The following is a 16,864-nucleotide window of genomic DNA, read 5'->3' on the forward strand; positions in this document are numbered from 1 at the left end:
GCTGCTGTGGTTTACTCTGTGGATTGCACTTACTCTAGGAAAAAAGTTGTCATGTCCAAGTTTGTGGTGATAATGCAGAGACTATGGAAACGTCTTGTGATCACTTACTTGTGGATTTGTACTGTGATTGTTGTTTGTCTCACTTCCTTCTGTGTGTTTCTTGTCGCGGTGTGTAGCTCGTTTTATGTTCTTGGATTCTCTCCTGATTTCAGTGCTTACGGAGCTATCTTAGTTGGTTTGGTGTTCTCAGTAGTGTTTGCTAATGTTATCATTATCTGCAACACTACGATCGTGATCTCGATTCTTGAAGATGTTTCCGGGCCAGAAGCGTTGCTGAGAGCGAGTGATCTGATTAAAGGACAGACTCAGGTTGGTTTGTTGATATTTCTAGGATCGACAATAGGATTGACGTTTGTGGAAGGGTTGTTTGAGCATAGAGTGAAGAGTTTGAGTTATGGAGATGGGTCTTCGAGGTTATGGGAAGGTCCACTTCTTGTGGTGATGTATTCCTTTGTGGTGCTTATTGATACAATGATGAGTGCTGTGTTCTATTTTAGTTGCCGGTCTTATAGTATGGAAGCTGTTGAAGCTTTGGAAGCTTCTGGAGAAATCGTGTCCCAAGATTTATCTCTTCTTTAAGATTTTTGTTTTTCAAGTTTCACAACATTGAGGATCTAAAGACAATGCAAAGGAAGGGTTTCAAAAGAGTTAGTTGAATTGGATCACAAGTAAATTTAAGAGGCCATGTATATGAAAGGAGATTTTTTAGTTGAGCATTCTTTGTTTTTTTTTGCTGGGCTTTCTTTAATTTAGGTTGCTCTTTACATTTTGAGATTGTCACATTATGGGACTCACATATTGTAGACGGCACATGTCATTCGTATTTTGGTCTTATTTTGTCAATAATCAATATAAAATGTTCATCTCTCTCTCTATCTCTCTGCAAGTTGAACAATCTTTATTCTTTGGAAATGAGAGTTATGGTTAATCACTGTTAAGTGGACTTAGTTTATGGAATAGTTCTCATGTGTTTGGCTTTTAATCACTGTTAAGGATTGTGATTTCATCTGCTTCTGTTTATTTTCAGAGTTACGCGTACATGACTTCTAAGTTCTAACCTTTTTGAAAATCCTATATAATACATGTTTTGATGTTCATATATAAAATTATCAATATATATATATATATATATATTATATGTAGTGAATTATGATTCCGACCATAAAAAGATTTCATTTATATCCAAAAGTTTTGGTGTTCATATTAAAACATGATAATTATTGTTTCTTTGTAAATGTTTATAAAAAATATTGATTATAACAATTGTATTTATTTTAAATATTTAAATTTTGCAAAAATTACCATATTAAGAAATTTTTCTCAATAAATTTATACTCCCACTGTTTTAAATTAGTTGTTGTTTAAAGCTTTTTCAAGCAGATTTAAAAAAACAACTAAATTTTTTATTTTATCTTTCTTTAATATATTTTCTAATTTTTAATTGATCAATACATTAAAACAATAGAGATAAAATTGATATTATTCTAAAGCATATGTATTGAAAATCTAAAACATAACAATTATAAAACAAAAATTTTACCAAATATATTATTTTTTGAAAACGTAGAACCAGAGAAATAGACAGAGTGTGCGACGACGAGGTCGTAGTTGTGATCTACTTTTTTATATCACGTTTATCTCATCTATAAAACGGAAACTACTAGTGTCTGTGTCTTTCTTATAAATTAATTCAAATCTCTAGTATATTGTATATTTTCATATTGATTTTATTTTAGGGGATGATGAGCATATTTGTTGCCTCTTTTTTAAATTGGTGCATATTCTCAAAAGTGAATAAGAGGTGTCCAAAATATTTTCAATAGGATATCATAACCATATCCAATATTGCTTTTTATAAAATTTATTTGTATGTGGAGAAGTTGTAGCATGTCAACATGCAAAATCAGTTTGATCTTCTTTCTCCGTATCAATTTGGACACGAACATAACTAGTACAGTCCAAAGTAATCATTACCTCAACATTTATTCATGTAATTTCTTCAAATATAATAAACTTAAATTGGAAATGTCTACCAAAAAAAAAGAAGCACAACATATATAGGTACTATGTGTTAAAGCTTTAAAGAAAGACAAGTTTATAAAACTACATTCTCATATGCTATTTTCCAAATCTCTTTTGTTCAGCCAATTCGTTCTAGTTTCACAATTTGGAAGTTCATCTAACATGAATACAATTTATCAGTTTCATAATGTTTAGACTACATCCTAGTACTATTAACATATATACATATAACTAAGATTGAATAAATTACTAACATATATGATAGAAAATGTATAATCTGTACGCTGCAGCCCATTGGGCCATCGGGCTAACACTCCTAGGCCTTTTTGAACGTTCGTTGGGTTCAACTGACCGGATTGATTTTCATAAAAAGGCTGAATGAATATTGCAAACATTAACCAAGTTGGTTGGGACACAAAGCTGGATTTAATAATATAAAACTGGTACTAAAGTTCTGGAAACAGTGATGTCAAATGTGAACTATTGTGGATCATTCATAGACTATGATGCGATAGGATCATCTAGTTTGATGGGATATTTTTACAGACGACATGCAATGATTCTGTTTCTCTACCACAAAAACTATCAATCCTTCATATATGTGGGTGTGACTCCAATCTTTTTCTACGTATTTATTTGTATTCACAATAATTGAGCCTTTTTTTTGGTCATCTACAATATAAGAAATTCAAGTGGTAATACTTTTCAAATAGATGGTAATAATTTTTCCTTAATTTATGGTTTATAGTCTTCCATTATATCCCAATCTCTCAAAAAGAAAAAAACACCCTACAAAGTGAGAAAATTTATAGGTACTACTAGGTAGTACGTTGGAGTGATGGACGCTAAAAGCTACCGTATAATACTGCTATAGCCTTTTGTTCTCAACTGTTGCAATGCATCCAAAGTGGTCAACACAGAGAGACGTACGTTTGTCAAAACTAACCTGCACAGACGAAGACGCAAATTTGACAACACATAGACATTTCATTCGAAGAGATGTCTTATAATTTTTGTATAACTATAAAACTTTGGTAAATAATATTGAATGTAACGTAATAATTTACCAAGACTAACAATAGAGGCCTGCACTGGATTGCTTGGAACAAAATATGCGTTCATGTGGATAAAGGCTGTTTAAGATTCAGAGACGTCAAAGAATTCAATCTGGTATTACTAGCAAAACAATTGTGGCGCCTGCAACGTTTTCTGAACTCACTTCTTTGTAAAGTCCTCAAAAGTCACTATTTTCGATACTCGAACCTGATGGAGGTAATGAAGGCAAACTCCCCATCCTTTGGGTGGCGTAGCATCATGGCGACGAAATCTCTGCTCCAAAAAGGTATCCGGAAAAATATCCGCTCAGGTTTTAGCACAAGGGTCTGGGAAGATAACTGGATCCCCACTATACCAGCTAGGCCGACGAAGGATAATGGCAGATCCAAAGATCCAAATCTTTACGTAAATCACCTTATTGATTTCGAGACGAAAGAGTGGAAACAAGACAGGCTGCATGAATTAGTGGACCCCCAAGATATCACTCTGATTTTAGGTTTAAAGCCAAATAGGACATTCATGTTGGATGACTATGTCTGGGTACACACGAGATCAGACCAATATACTATGAAATCGGGGTACTTAGTTGCTACAGAAGAGTCATCACGGAGTCAGGAGGTAGTGGAGCCAAGTCTAACAAGGTTAAAGGGTCGGGTGTGGAAGCTTAAAGCGCCGAGGAAGATCAAACATTTCATATGGCAGGCGATCTCTGGTTGTATTGCTGCTTGCAGCTGGTTAGTTGATCGTCATTGTGGAACAGATAGAACTTGCCCGAGATGCGGTGCTGATGAAGAGTCAATAAACTACGTTCTGTTTGAATGTCCACCGGCCCTTCAGGTATGGGCACTATCGCACATCCCGACTTCTCCGGGGGCTTTCCCGTGTTCCTCTTTGTACTCAAACCTAGATTTCCTCTTCTGGGGCGCAAAGGATCAAAGCATTAAATCCTCCCTTTTGGACTCGTTTCCATGGATGTTATGGTACATCTGGAAGGCCAAGAATAACAAGGTCTTTAATAATAAGGATACGTTACCGCCGGACACGAGAGACATTGCATACTCTGAGATAGTAAACTGGAAAGTAGCTCAGGAAATGGGACGAGAGGAGATAGAGAAGGATGAGTCAGAGGAGTCTTTAGTGACGCATACACAAGGAGGTGTTCCCGTGTGCCGCTTTGATGCTTCCTGGAAGTATACTGATGGTACAGCGGGGCTGGGTTTTGAGTTGCAGGGAGCTTCGCAAACGGTATACGGCACCAAGGGACTCACACGACAACTTACCCCTCTTCACGCAGAGCTAGAAGGTCTGCTTTGGGCGATGGAAATGATGCTTTTAAGCGGTTATAATAAAGTGAGGTTCGAAACAGATTGCTCAAGCATTCCTAAGATACTTGCTGAGATGGAAGACTGGCCAGTGTTTATTACGGAGTTGGAAAACTTCACTAGGTTGAGAGAGAATTTCTCTGTTTTTTCGATTTCATTTATTGCTAGAACAAACAATGTCTGTGCCGATTGTCTCGCCAAGAGCGCTCGAGTACGTGGTAACTTTTTTTCCCATGTAAGCTCGCAGATTCCGGAGTGGTTGGCTCAGGAGGCTAACCTATTCGATTTTAAGCATGGGAAATAGAGCAAGTAACACTCAATGCTAAGATTTACAAGTATTTTAGTTTTTGTAGATTATATAAGTTGCAATATATAGATAAATGCCAATAATAATGTTTTTTTTTTGGTTGTAGTAGAAAGAGAATTGAGACAGTATGGTACAAGTTGTTCTCTCACTTCTCTGGAGAATTTGGGTTCCCGAGAACTGGAAAAGATGAAAAGAAAACCAAAAGATTACACATTTTCATAAATTCTTTTTCACCTTTTCATATTTTGTGACAACTCACAAAAACACATACTCTTTTTGTACTCTTCTCTTTCTTTTTTTCTTTCTTTCCATTGTTATTAAAATCATTCATTCTGTCTTTTGTCCTCTGTGTCGTCGTTATTATTTAGAAAAAATAATTACTATTTTATTTATTTGTTGCTGTAAAAGCTAGCCCATAATCCAAAAAAATTAATGAAAAATAAAATAAATGGAAATAAATAAATAAATACATATGTAAATTTGTAATGTGCTGCAACACTCTGCACATTCATTAACTACACTTTCTTCCAACTTGCAAACTATTCATTTCTTTTTCCCTTTCCTCTCTTTTGTCCTTTCTCTTGTTTTGGGACTTGCACATTTCCAAACTCCCAAATCTTTTTTTATTACTATTTATTTCCAGCTAGAGCATTCAATCTCTTCAGTTCACACTGATATTGTCAATATTTTTCTTAAATCATGACAATTTGAATTTAACAACATTTGGAATACTTTTGGAGTCCCCACAACAAGTTATCAACTCTTTAGTTTTCGAGTGTTTTGTTGAAAGTTTTTGCCTTGATGTGATATATTCAAATGTGATTGAATTACTATAGTTGGCATATCATTGAAATGTTACAAGCAAATAAAACAAAAAACTGAATATTCATCATGTTTTTGTGGTTGTAATCGAAGAAAGAAACAGATATGATCAAGTTCACGCACTCAGAGAAAAAAGCAAAGCAAACAAAAGGAACTTTACAATTTAGAAAAAAATGTTTTGGACTTTCCATGTTCAATAATTGGCGGTCGCTTGGCTTGTTAGTGTTATGATAACACATCACCAATATGAATACATGTGATGATGAATTTGGAATGGAACACTATACGTACTACACGTAAGTGAACATAATTTTATGTATGTTCCTATTGACACAAAACAGTAAAAGATGGTAAAAACATAAAAAATAACGGAATAATTAACCAAAAAAAAAAAAAAAAANGATAAGATGAGATTAAAGAATCAGCAATAAAACATGAGATTCTTGACATTATCACTTAATTTAGGGAGAGGAATAGTCTTTGGCGGACCAACTCGAGACACAGAGGAAGGATGATGATTCATGGATCCTCCTCCATTAGATTCAGATGATCTCTCAATGTAAAGTCTTCCTCTGTACGCTGCTAGGTGAGCATAATAAGCCGGTGGTACAATCGAAATAGGTTTCGTGCATCTCACGAAAGTGTAACACAAGTTATACACAAGTCTCTGCAACTCATCTGAAGTGAACTCGTTCTCGTCCCATAGGATGTGGTAATGCGTTGGTCTGCTCGTTCCCTTCACTCCCAAATGGCTACAGAGATAGAAATCAAACTCTTTCGGATGAGTTATCACTGTATCAACCACTGTGCCTTGAGGGATGTTCTCATGGTCTGGCTCGCATCGGAACAGCCTCGTGTGGTGTCTTTTCTGGACCACTGCGAATGTGATGCTCGGATTGTAATCTTGGAACTTGGAACAAGCGGCTTTGATTGATTGAAGCTCGTCTTGGAGGATTTTCTTGAACTGTGTCTCGCTCACACCGTCTCTGAAGAATATGATCCGATTCGGAAGCTTGTTAACGGCTTTGTAGAAATCGTCAAGAAGTTCCTTGACCATCAAGTCAAGATCTTGAATGATCTCTTGCCTATGAGTCTGAGATCTCATTCTTGAGACGTATCTGTTAGCTTCTGGCCAGTTTATGCTCCCAACCACAGCCGCTACTGAAGGGCTACAATCATCAAACGGATGAGGATGCGTTACATCAGCTCCCATGAAGATCACAGGCTCATCAGGTCTAAGGAGTCTTGGTATGTGAGAAGGTATCGAGTTGTAGAGCTCGGTCATGGATCCACCTATTTTGGCATTAATCTTAAGAGCTAAGTTTGAAACAAACTGAGAACTGAGCTTAGTGATGTTAGGGTATAAGCAGCATTGTGTCACAACGCCAATTCTTGTCTCTGCTATCCTTTTTAGATCTCCATACCCTTTATGTTTTTTCTCCATTACACAGATAATCAACTGGAGATTGTTAGACGCCGCTCTTTGAATCTCCTTCAGTTTCGACTCGAGAAGTGTAATGTTGTTGAGAATGTGTGATGGTTCAAAGAAGGTGCTTCTTATTGTGTTCTTGCTTAGGAAGACTCCCAAATGCTCACACTTTTGAGTGAGCTCATTTATGAACTTGGGGATAGTAGATTTCTGATCCCAGCTTCCTCCAATACTCATCAAAGCCCATCTCTCGATTCGAGTTCCTTTGAAAACTTTACTTTCTTTAAGGTTCTTTGGCCGGTCAAGTTTAAGCTTTGGAGGCTGAAGTATTCTTCCTTTGAGCAATGTCATTTCTTTCGAAACCTCGAGGTTGAACTCTCTTGTTTGGTTTTCGCTGTCAAACCGAAGAAACAAAAGATTAACCGATGTTTTTAGTACTCGAATACAGAAACTAGGATTAACTTAAAGTACCTTGATGGACCAACCGATCCTGCCATAACCTTATCAATAATAGCTTTCCTTTCATTTGGTTTTTGGCAACCCATTTTCATAATCTTTGCAGCTTGATCATCTGAAAGCTTCCCAAGAAACTTTTGACCTTCACAGATCATACATAGTTCCATAGGAAGGTAACAAGGTCTCGCCCTACTGATCTGCAGACACGGCAAGTTCTTATACTGAATCTCGTAACCATAATGATCTTTAAAGTAGCTCATAAGCCTTAATTGCTTCCCATCTCTATCCGGAAACCATAACTTCTCTGTAGTCTCCTCTGTTAACCCGTAAACACGATACCTTTGAACTGTTTCTCTATGGCAAACAAAGACTCTTATGTTCTTAAGTGCTTTCTCCACTTCTCTCTTTTCCTCCAGACTCAATTCTCTACCTTTGTTCCTAGGAAGGTCCTTGAGAAACTCGAGCCGCTTCTGCAAGTAAGCTATTACTCCAATGCTTTCATGGAAAGCTGTGATTGAGAGATCAATGTTAAGGGCTAAACCTTGCTGAGTCTGTCTAAGACTCTGGAAGAACCCTCTGAGTCCAACAGCTCCTCCACCAATCTCTTTGGAACCACCCATAGAACTTGAGTAAAACGATTTTCCAATAGCTGTACACTTCTCCATTGGATTCTCCCTCAAGATCACATCAAGAGCATGAATGTATTCTGGAGGCAGAGGAGCCCAATCTTCTCCTTCCTTTCTCTGTTCCTTCTTCCCATCAAACTTGGACACAAGCCTCATATTAACCCTAAACACTTTATCAATCTTCTTCGGAGGTTGCTTCTCACGCAAGTCACCGGAACTCATCACAGCTTTGCAAGATGGTACAGGGAGATTAACAAAGAACTCAAGCCTATCGTCCTGAAACTCAACAGGGCTGTAAATGTTTTTCCTACCGTCAAAAACTGGAACAACACCAGAGAAACTGTTCTGTTCTGTCTCCACAAGCTTCTGTTTAATCATCCGAGCTATCTCCTTTGAAGGTTGTGGCGAAATCTCAACGTTGTAATGGTAAATCCTCTGTAAAGGATCGAACTTGACAAGAAAATGGTTGGCGAGGAGATAAATGACAGAACCTTCTTGACCACCAAAGTCTGGTCTTCTAGCAACCACTAGTGCTGCTTCTGCTTCTGTTGCTAAGGACCCACTCACTTTGTTGTTGGCTTTATGTTCAGAAACTTGTATCTTCTTCTTCTGATGTTGTTGTTGCTGCTTCCTCTCCACAACTGTTGATACAGAAGAAGCAAAAAATGGGTGAGTCAAAGTCAAATTAGACTTTAATTGTATTTTGATTGAAACACGAAAAAGATGCAAATGAATCAGTAGCAATAGAGAAAGTATAAAAGCAGACAGAGAGTTTGTTTTCAGACACTAAACACATTAAAGAAAGAGAGAACATTTAAAGAAAAGTAAATATTGTAAGTACACAGAGGGATTGAGTAGGGAGGACCATTTAGACATTTACACAAAATACTACTACTAGAGTCTGTGTAGGAAATCACACCAAAACAACAAGAGAAGGAAAGAGATAGCCTTGAAAACCTCGTCCAATAAAAAATAAAGACATAGGTGAGGATCCTAAACCTTTAAGACAAAAGAACCAATACATGCAAACAAGAAAGTAAGAAGAAACCAAGAACAAGAAAAAGACAGTTTAGTTACCTTGAGAAACAGGGAGAGATTTGTGGAAACGGGTCATTGAGTGAGGTGAAGGAGGAGGAAGAGGAAGTAGAGGAGGAAGAGGAAGAGGAGGAGGAGGAAGAAGAGGAGGAGGAGGAAGAGAGTTGTGAAATTGAGAGTAGAAGTAGCAGTAGTAATAGTAGTAGTAGCTAGACTGAAGACTGAGGTTTTGGTGAGAAGAAGGGTGCAAGAGAAAAGGAGGAGGATTTGTTTGAACATGGTGATAAGGCTTGTGGACAAGAGGTGTTCTTGATTTGGAATTGGAGATATGTTTTGTACTGTTATGATGATGATGATGATGATGATGACTTTGAGTTTTAGTTTTATCTTCCATGGCTGAGGAGAAAAAAAGCTGTGAAAGAGAGAGAGACCTTTGGCTTTGGCAAAACAGAAGAGAGAGAGATAGAGAAGGTGTGAGTGAGTGAGTGTGGGTTTATGAGAGAGAGAGAGAGAGAGAGAGAGAGAGAGAAGATAAAATAAGGCAGAAAGGTATTGTCTGGGTTGTTGGTCAGGCCTCAGGGAAAGGTCAAAGTCCCCTCTGTTTTTTTTTCTGCCCCAACCAAAATAATAAAATGATGTTATTTAATACTTATGTTGTCATAAATACGTACGCTCTAATTGTTGGTAATTAAATTTTTTTTTAAAGATCTCTAGTGTTACTTTAACTCTTTAAGACATATTTATAACAAATTTGATATCGTTCTTGATTAAAACTATAGTACTTCTTGATTATATATAAACGCAATGTAGTGATTAACAATGTTGTTGGTTTGGTATGAGTCTTACCGATGATATTTAGACATTCATATATGATTTTTTTCAACGGCGTAAATGATTATTATATGGTTTCGTAAACCTCAAGTTGTACACATGTTTTATTTTTATATATAGAATGGAATGGACCAATACATTCATTAGATCGAAATATGGGACCATTCTCTTCAACTTATTTATTCTTGTTACTATTTCTTCGTAATTCATTAATAATAATACTAGACACTTTGGACTCTTTCATACAAATATCATATATACTTTTCCGGATATTTTGTTTCAAGAAAAGCTACTAAGACAAATTTAATTAGAACATTGTTAAAGTTAATATTCGTGTTTTACTAGCATCTTGTTGTGTTTTACTAGCAACATCTTGTTATGTTATTTTGTATGTAAACAATATTCCTCCGGTTTGGTTGACCAAATCTTTTTAATTTAAATTTATAAGCTGTTGACAAAAAACAACATTATTAAAGTTAGATTAATGAATAATGATCCTTACTACTATTGATAGTTTATTTTGGCAAGCTAATTCAATAGTATACCATGAAAGCAAAATAATTCAATCAAGAGCCTTTTTGGCTTCTTTTCATTTTTTGATGGTGACCAAAACCCACAAATATAAGGTCCCACTATACATTATTTTATCTTCATTGAATAATTGTAATTCTTGTGAAAGATATAGGCCATGAACAATGGTTTGATGATTTTATCATATCAACATCGATNTCATTTATAAATCCAAGTACATAGAAAAGGATTCAAAGATCCGAAGTTTGAAAGCATAACATAGAAAAGCATTCCCCAATGCCAAACAAATAAGAGAAACAAGATCGACAAGGAATCCAAGAGGCTTTGAAGCAATTGCTGAGAAGCGGATTGCCACCTGTGAAATCGAGGGTTGTCGAAAGATCTTCCACGAGTAGTTCAGTGGAAGACAAGATGGTCATTGTCAAGCAAGGACAAAATGACGTTGATAAGGTGTTCATGATGAACAGATGATGGTTGAAGTAGCAAGCTAGACATGTCGAGGGGGAATTGATGGTTAAGAAAACTCTAGGACCATACTCACACCTTCGACAATTTGAATTCCGGATTAACAAGCCATGGTACTTCAATAACTTGGGCGCCCTAGGAGAAAACATTGAAGCTAGCAAAAGGGTTCTCAAGGACAATGTGTAATGGCGTAACAAAAGAGGTGGATACTCTCTCACAAAAGGGCCTTGACCATGGAGATTAAGTATTCCACACAAGTTTTGTAGTCGGCTTAACACAGGCATGGGTAGATCAGACCTTAGCTTCAAAGCTGGTGGCAGTTGTTGATAGTGGGCATCTAAGGGTGTCTGGGATAATACACGGCATAAAGAGGTGTTGGCTGATGGGTGGTGGCTTAAGTCGCTAGCTAGAATTGACGCAGAATGAATGTTGGTTGAGGATCTTCCCCCATTGTTTTGGGCTAAATTTGCTCTCAACTTTTTAATCCAAATAGCTTAGCACTAATTAATCATTATATAATTGTTTTTGCCTTTCTGTGGTAATTAATGAAAACCGCTAATCCGTTGAGTTCCTGTTTTAACTTTTGATTTTGTCATTATTATTTGTTAGAATAAATTTATGGAATGTGGTGATGTATATGGGGAAATATGATTAGCGTGGACCTTAAACCATATTATTACTCCATTACAAACTACTACTGTATAATGTTTTTTCATCTTTCTTTCCCATGTGTTTTCCATTTTTCAGTTTGCACTGATCATTAAAGGTCGCGTAACATTTAGATACGGAATATTTTTTAGAATTAATTACGCGTACCGTAAAAAAAAACAGAGATGGATATGGGTAAATTACAAAAGCAAATAGCAGATAGAAAACAAATAATAGAAGGTTTGGGTGATTACGGATAAATTATGAATTACTTTTAAAAAACTTATTATAGCTTTGCATAATGAATTTATAGATAATATAAGATTATAAAAACAGCTAATTCGAATATGTTAAGTCATTCGCTAACGACAAAAAAAAACAGGTTAAATGAATATATTTGATACTAAAATCAAGGTCCAATCACTCTAACCAATATATTAAAGTATCAGATGACCCGTCGTTCCATTTACCAATATCTTGATATAGACCAGAGCCTAGAAAGAACAAAGATTGTGTTACATCATACATCTGATTATCTTTGGATACCTATTTATTTCCATGAAAACACAATTCTCTTTGCAACTAGCCAACTAGTATATTTTTACCAAAGAAAACAAATTATTATCATATTCTCGATTAATATTTAGTATTAACCTGCTCTTGTAACCAAAATGATGTCTTCAAGATAAGAGACATGGTTTAGTTCAAAGTGAAAGCATAATTATTGCTTAATTTCATATCGTCACTACTAGGTTTAGTCTGTTTAGATAACAAACTGTAACGTTTAGTAACTGTTACTAGTAGTCAATATTCAAAATTTAGGTTACCCCTTTTTTCCAATGCCGAACACAAGAATGAACAACGGACTGATGTAATTTACTACTCTATGTAATGACTGGTTCTGTAGTACACAAAGATTTACAAATAAATGATGATATTGAGTTTCAATGTAGATCTCTAATGTTTTGAGGTAGAAGGGAAGAAGTATATACATATGCACATGCATGTACAGAGGCAAAGAACAGAGAAAGTTTGAATAGAAGAGGTTCAACTTCAAACCTCAGTAGAAGAGAGAAGAGGACTAGTGAGGCTATCACTTCTGCTTCCAGATAATCGAAGTGGGAGCATAGCAGGATCTTGGTACGCACTAACCAAGTTATCATAAAACTCAGGCATTCTTGGATCGTTTCGATCTTCCTTATCTCTCTTTGTCAACACCTAAAGAACCACAAAACACACAGAGTTACAACTTGTATTTATTTTTCTCTATGTTTGTATGGGATTTGTACCTCAGCAGGATAAGCAGTGAAAATAGGCATGAAGCGTTTACGACAGAACTCGTTGAAGAGAAGAGTACAAACGGGAAGAGGGACAAGCAAGTATGTAGCTAGTTCCATCTTCTTTAGCGCAAATAGACCGATTGCAATTGCGTGCATGAGTACAAGAGAGAATATCATCGTATAGTGTATCATTGGCCAAAACATCCCGCCCGTATCAAACTTTGGAGCATAGACGTTCATAAACTGCATCCCCAAAACCCAATTGAGTGCTTAGTTCTAGTGGAAGGAGAAATCTAAAAGGAGTATAAGATTTGTGTCATACATACGACATACCTGGTTTCGGTAGACAATGTATGCAAGGCAGAAGTAGAAAAGGATGAAAGGAAGAATCAATGGAGCTAAGAAGAAGTATGTAATCCCAAGAAGTCCTAAGAAGAGAACTCTTGGGGTGTCTCTGTGGTACCGCATAGGCGGGACAACAAATTCATTTTCATCCGAAGGTTCAAATGATCTTTTTATGTAACTGACCATGAAGGGAACTACACGGAAGAGTTCAGTCAGAGTATCCGTCCACCCTGTTGTCACAACATAGGCGATGAAAAATGATGCCTGCAAATGATATAAACCCCCCGGTTAATCCAGTTCAGTCATCAACCAAGAGTTGTGACCATTATGTGCGCCAATCAAAATGGTGGGGGAAGTTTTATTACCTGAGCCGGAACAGCCACAGCCAACTTGACCGGAATTCCCTTTGGATCGAGGATTACAGCAAGCTTGTAGAAGGCTGATCCAGAGAAAACAGTTGCGAAAAACACATTCCATATTGTGAACCAGATCACCTTGTTGCAAGCACTCTTTTGTATATCGCTGTGGCAAATGTGCCCTTGGATAGAAGAGAGAAACTCCATGATGGGAGGTACGACTTTCAGAGACGTCTGAAGTATAAGACTTGGAAGGTATCCAGTTATTATTTGACTTACAACTTTCCTGTAACATAGATTGCTAAGGTTTAGCACAAAGTGTTGTTCAAAAGGTAATAGAAATGAAAAGGTTTCACTTACATTGAGAGAATCAATGTCAAGAACGGGAACATAAATTCTAGTGCAGGCAGGTTTGTGAGACCTTGGACAAGTACTACTGGAACAAGAAACAAGATGGTAAGGAGAAGACAAGCGAAGACAACCAAAATTTTAGCAAGCCATTTCTGCATAAATGATGCAGAGAAGAAAGGCCAGTGGACGTCATGAGGTTCTGGTGCTGGTTCTGTGAGCCAGTAAGTGGGGTTGATTGATTGTGGCATGTGGAGTGCCGTTGCAGCACCATATCGAGACTTGAATGACACAAAAGCAGCTCGAACTTCCTACATCAGAAAGAAGTATCCAGTCGCAGGTTATATATATTTGCAAGCATCATTATCTTGATTTCAAATCGAATACATAATCAGGTGCTAAACCATAAGTGGCATACTTTTCCAGGTGCTGAAACTTCAGCTTGCCCCAATCGTATGTTCTGTTCCATTTCCTGTAACACTCTCTCATACTGGTCCTCAGGGGTGTCCTTGCGACTGAAGAATCTCATTGGTGTCTTCGTAACTGGCTTCTTATGTTTCACTTTTTTATATAACTTTTTAGCCTGATCCTGAAAGAGCCAGAATTGAACAAGAACCATAACCAAGAGCTCAGGTAGTAATAGGTCGCAATAGCATGCATATACAAAGACACAAAGATATACGGTTCAAAGGAAAGCAGTTTAGCTGTTTCAGGACTTACAACGATACTCCGAAGTTTACTTGTTCGATGGATGACCACATGAGACAGGTACGTAGAGGAATGGTTTTCTCCAAAGAACCTGTCAACAGTGTCGCTCACACTGCTTCCATCAGAAGAGGGGATATTACGAACTAATATGGTGAACTGATGTGGCTGAGCTTTGGATGAATGGAAATACTCAATCCTTTTCAAGGCAATATATCTGAATTCCTGACAAAGAAAGCCAATACTAGTGACGAGATATCTAAGTGAGAGTCAAGACTAGTAACAAAAAGTTATCAACTTGAACTTTTGGGTGTTCATTTCAGTAACCATAAGACAATCCCTTACAAAGTAAAGAAGACAGCAGACAAATGCAGTCAGAAGATATATAGCTCCAAAGTGAACCCATAGCCTACAAAGAAACCAAAAACCCCACAGAAGGAATCTGAGCTGCAGTATCTCTACTTCATCCAAGGAATTATAATAACGATAAAATAAGAGGTTTGAGGGGTTACCATGGTGAGCGGACTTTGAGGTTTGCAACAGAAAAAAGATCCAAGGAATTAGAAGACCAGTCAGCATAGTCAATCACAATCAGTTGATCTCCAAAGCAGTTCACAGGCAAGAGAACAAATATCCCAATGATCACAGCAAACAAGAACACTTTCAAACTGCACAATCAAAAAAATAATTAAACAAGGCAAAGTGTACAAACTATAGAATACATTCAAGTCTTAAGGTTTTACCTGAAAGTAATCATTCTCATAAAGACAACACCATCAAGGCCAGAGGATTCCATCAGTTCTTTCTCCGATGGTCTCCATGATTTCCAAATCCATTTAACAGAAGGTATATACCTCGCCACTTTGTTACGCCTGCGTTTAGAGGTCCCAGCTGCGAGACGACGAGGTAAAAAAACCTCGTAGTTGCGTGGCTGCTTCCTTAGTACAGAGTAGAGTATGAAGAACAATACACATAGGCAAGAGTTTATCCCAACAGACATGACAAGTGCTGACAAAAGCATCTTCTCTTAAAAGGACAATTTCAGTATATATACTTCAAAAACCTCCGGGCACAAAACTCAGCTCTAAGAACTACATAAAACAAAAAATCAAATCAAAAGCGCAAACACACAGATTCAATTCGCACTGATCTTTACGAGACGGAGAAAGGATCAAAACCTGAGAGCGAGCGTTGTTGTGAGACTGCGAAATCTAAACAAAAATCCCCCAAACACAGTGATCGGAGCAAAACGGACCACAAAATCAGAGAAAACCCCAAAATAATCTCAATTCTCGTGTATATTTGCCCACATAAGCTAATCAAAGGTAAGAATGATTGTGAAAGCAAATTATAATTTAATTTTCTTTTTTTTTTTGAATCGGACGGTCAATAACACGAAGATCACGCGTTTGTTAAAATTCTATATTGTATTATCATCTTCCCTCGCATCTCCCATTTTTGTTTATCGATTGTTTTACCCAAATTACCCTCTGTTCTTTCCTAAGCCACGATAAGACTCCGCAAGGGTGTTTTTGTACGTCTTGTAAAAGTCAACGGTTTAGCAAAACCGGTCGATCAAGTGGAATCAAATCAATTAATTGATGAGCATGTTTCAAAACTTACCCATCTTTTTAGATTTGTTCTATATACTACTTCATTATTATGTTTTTAGTGTCCACAATCCACATACAACAATCGAATATTGTGTTGAACTCTTAACTAGTGCTAGGTGACCAAGAAAACCAAATAAACAAGTGCATGACCATATATAATTTGATAGCGAAGCTAGAACCAGGCTTCCACATTCTTCAATTTCGACTACCTTTAGTTTATTCAGTTTCATGTTTGTATAATCATATTAGATATGAACCATTCACACTATGGTTTCCCATGATCTTATGCTTTCATCCTCATCAGTTAATTTTCTCACTAATATTAATATACACAAAAACATCAATAATCTTCTTTACTTGTCAAGAATAGAAATCCAAATAGAAACTCTACTTATCAAGCATAAAAAAACCATAGCTCTAGCCTCTAAGCCTCTAACCATGCATTATAACAATGTTAGGAATCTAGCTCCAAACATAAATCGCAAAGAGTAGGGAATACTAATAACATATTTAAATAAATAAAAGATCGTTTCTAATTTTACAATGTAAAAAATGAACACATTGTACCACAACGACAAGATTTTTTTTTTTTTTTTTTTTTTTAAAA

At 36.7% G+C, this 16,864-nt stretch overlaps 4 protein-coding genes across 5 annotated transcripts in view; 2 read left to right on the forward strand and 2 right to left on the reverse strand.

The window, feature by feature from the left end:
* Positions 1-892, forward strand: part of LOC104704761 — a 3,280-nt gene extending 2,388 nt beyond the window's left edge. Inside the window, exon 2 of the mRNA XM_010420794.2 lies at positions 2-892. Coding sequence (XP_010419096.1) covers positions 2-639 — 638 coding nt within the window. The 3' untranslated portion in view covers positions 640-892. The remainder of the gene's footprint in view (position 1) is intronic.
* On the forward strand, positions 3,397-4,764 carry LOC104704762. The gene has a single exon (XM_010420795.1). The coding sequence runs from the start codon at positions 3,397-3,399 to the stop codon at positions 4,762-4,764; it is 1,368 nt and encodes a 455-aa protein (XP_010419097.1).
* On the reverse strand, positions 5,833-9,736 carry LOC104701572 (protein argonaute 7-like). The gene is made up of 3 exons (XM_010417287.2): positions 9,178-9,736; positions 7,490-8,741; positions 5,833-7,412 (listed from the first exon to the last, which is right to left on the reverse strand). Exons 1-3 carry the CDS (start codon positions 9,527-9,529, stop codon positions 6,011-6,013), a joined length of 3,006 nt encoding a protein of 1,001 aa, XP_010415589.1. The 5' UTR covers positions 9,530-9,736; the 3' UTR covers positions 5,833-6,010.
* LOC104701574 (CSC1-like protein At1g69450) overlaps positions 12,528-16,864 on the reverse strand; it is a 12,918-nt gene continuing 8,581 nt past the window's right edge. Inside the window, exons 1-11 of one of the 2 annotated variants that reach the window (XM_010417288.2) lie at positions 15,823-16,001; positions 15,388-15,735; positions 15,157-15,312; positions 14,990-15,053; positions 14,660-14,869; positions 14,358-14,528; positions 13,952-14,250; positions 13,601-13,877; positions 13,224-13,499; positions 12,900-13,133; positions 12,528-12,828 (exon numbers count right to left, since the gene is read on the reverse strand). In XM_010417288.2, coding sequence (XP_010415590.1) covers positions 12,664-12,828; positions 12,900-13,133; positions 13,224-13,499; positions 13,601-13,877; positions 13,952-14,250; positions 14,358-14,528; positions 14,660-14,869; positions 14,990-15,053; positions 15,157-15,312; positions 15,388-15,665 — 2,130 coding nt within the window. In that variant the 5' untranslated portion in view covers positions 15,666-15,735; positions 15,823-16,001 and the 3' untranslated portion in view covers positions 12,528-12,663. Of the gene's footprint in view, positions 12,829-12,899; positions 13,134-13,223; positions 13,500-13,600; positions 13,878-13,951; positions 14,251-14,357; positions 14,529-14,659; positions 14,870-14,989; positions 15,054-15,156; positions 15,313-15,387; positions 15,736-15,822; positions 16,002-16,864 lie in introns of those variants that run through there. The other variant, XM_019227722.1, reaches the window with a different exon arrangement.

This window comes from Camelina sativa, chromosome 7 (genome assembly GCF_000633955.1).
Source record: "Camelina sativa cultivar DH55 chromosome 7, Cs, whole genome shotgun sequence".
In the NCBI taxonomy this organism is placed as follows: Eukaryota; Viridiplantae; Streptophyta; class Magnoliopsida; order Brassicales; family Brassicaceae; genus Camelina; species Camelina sativa.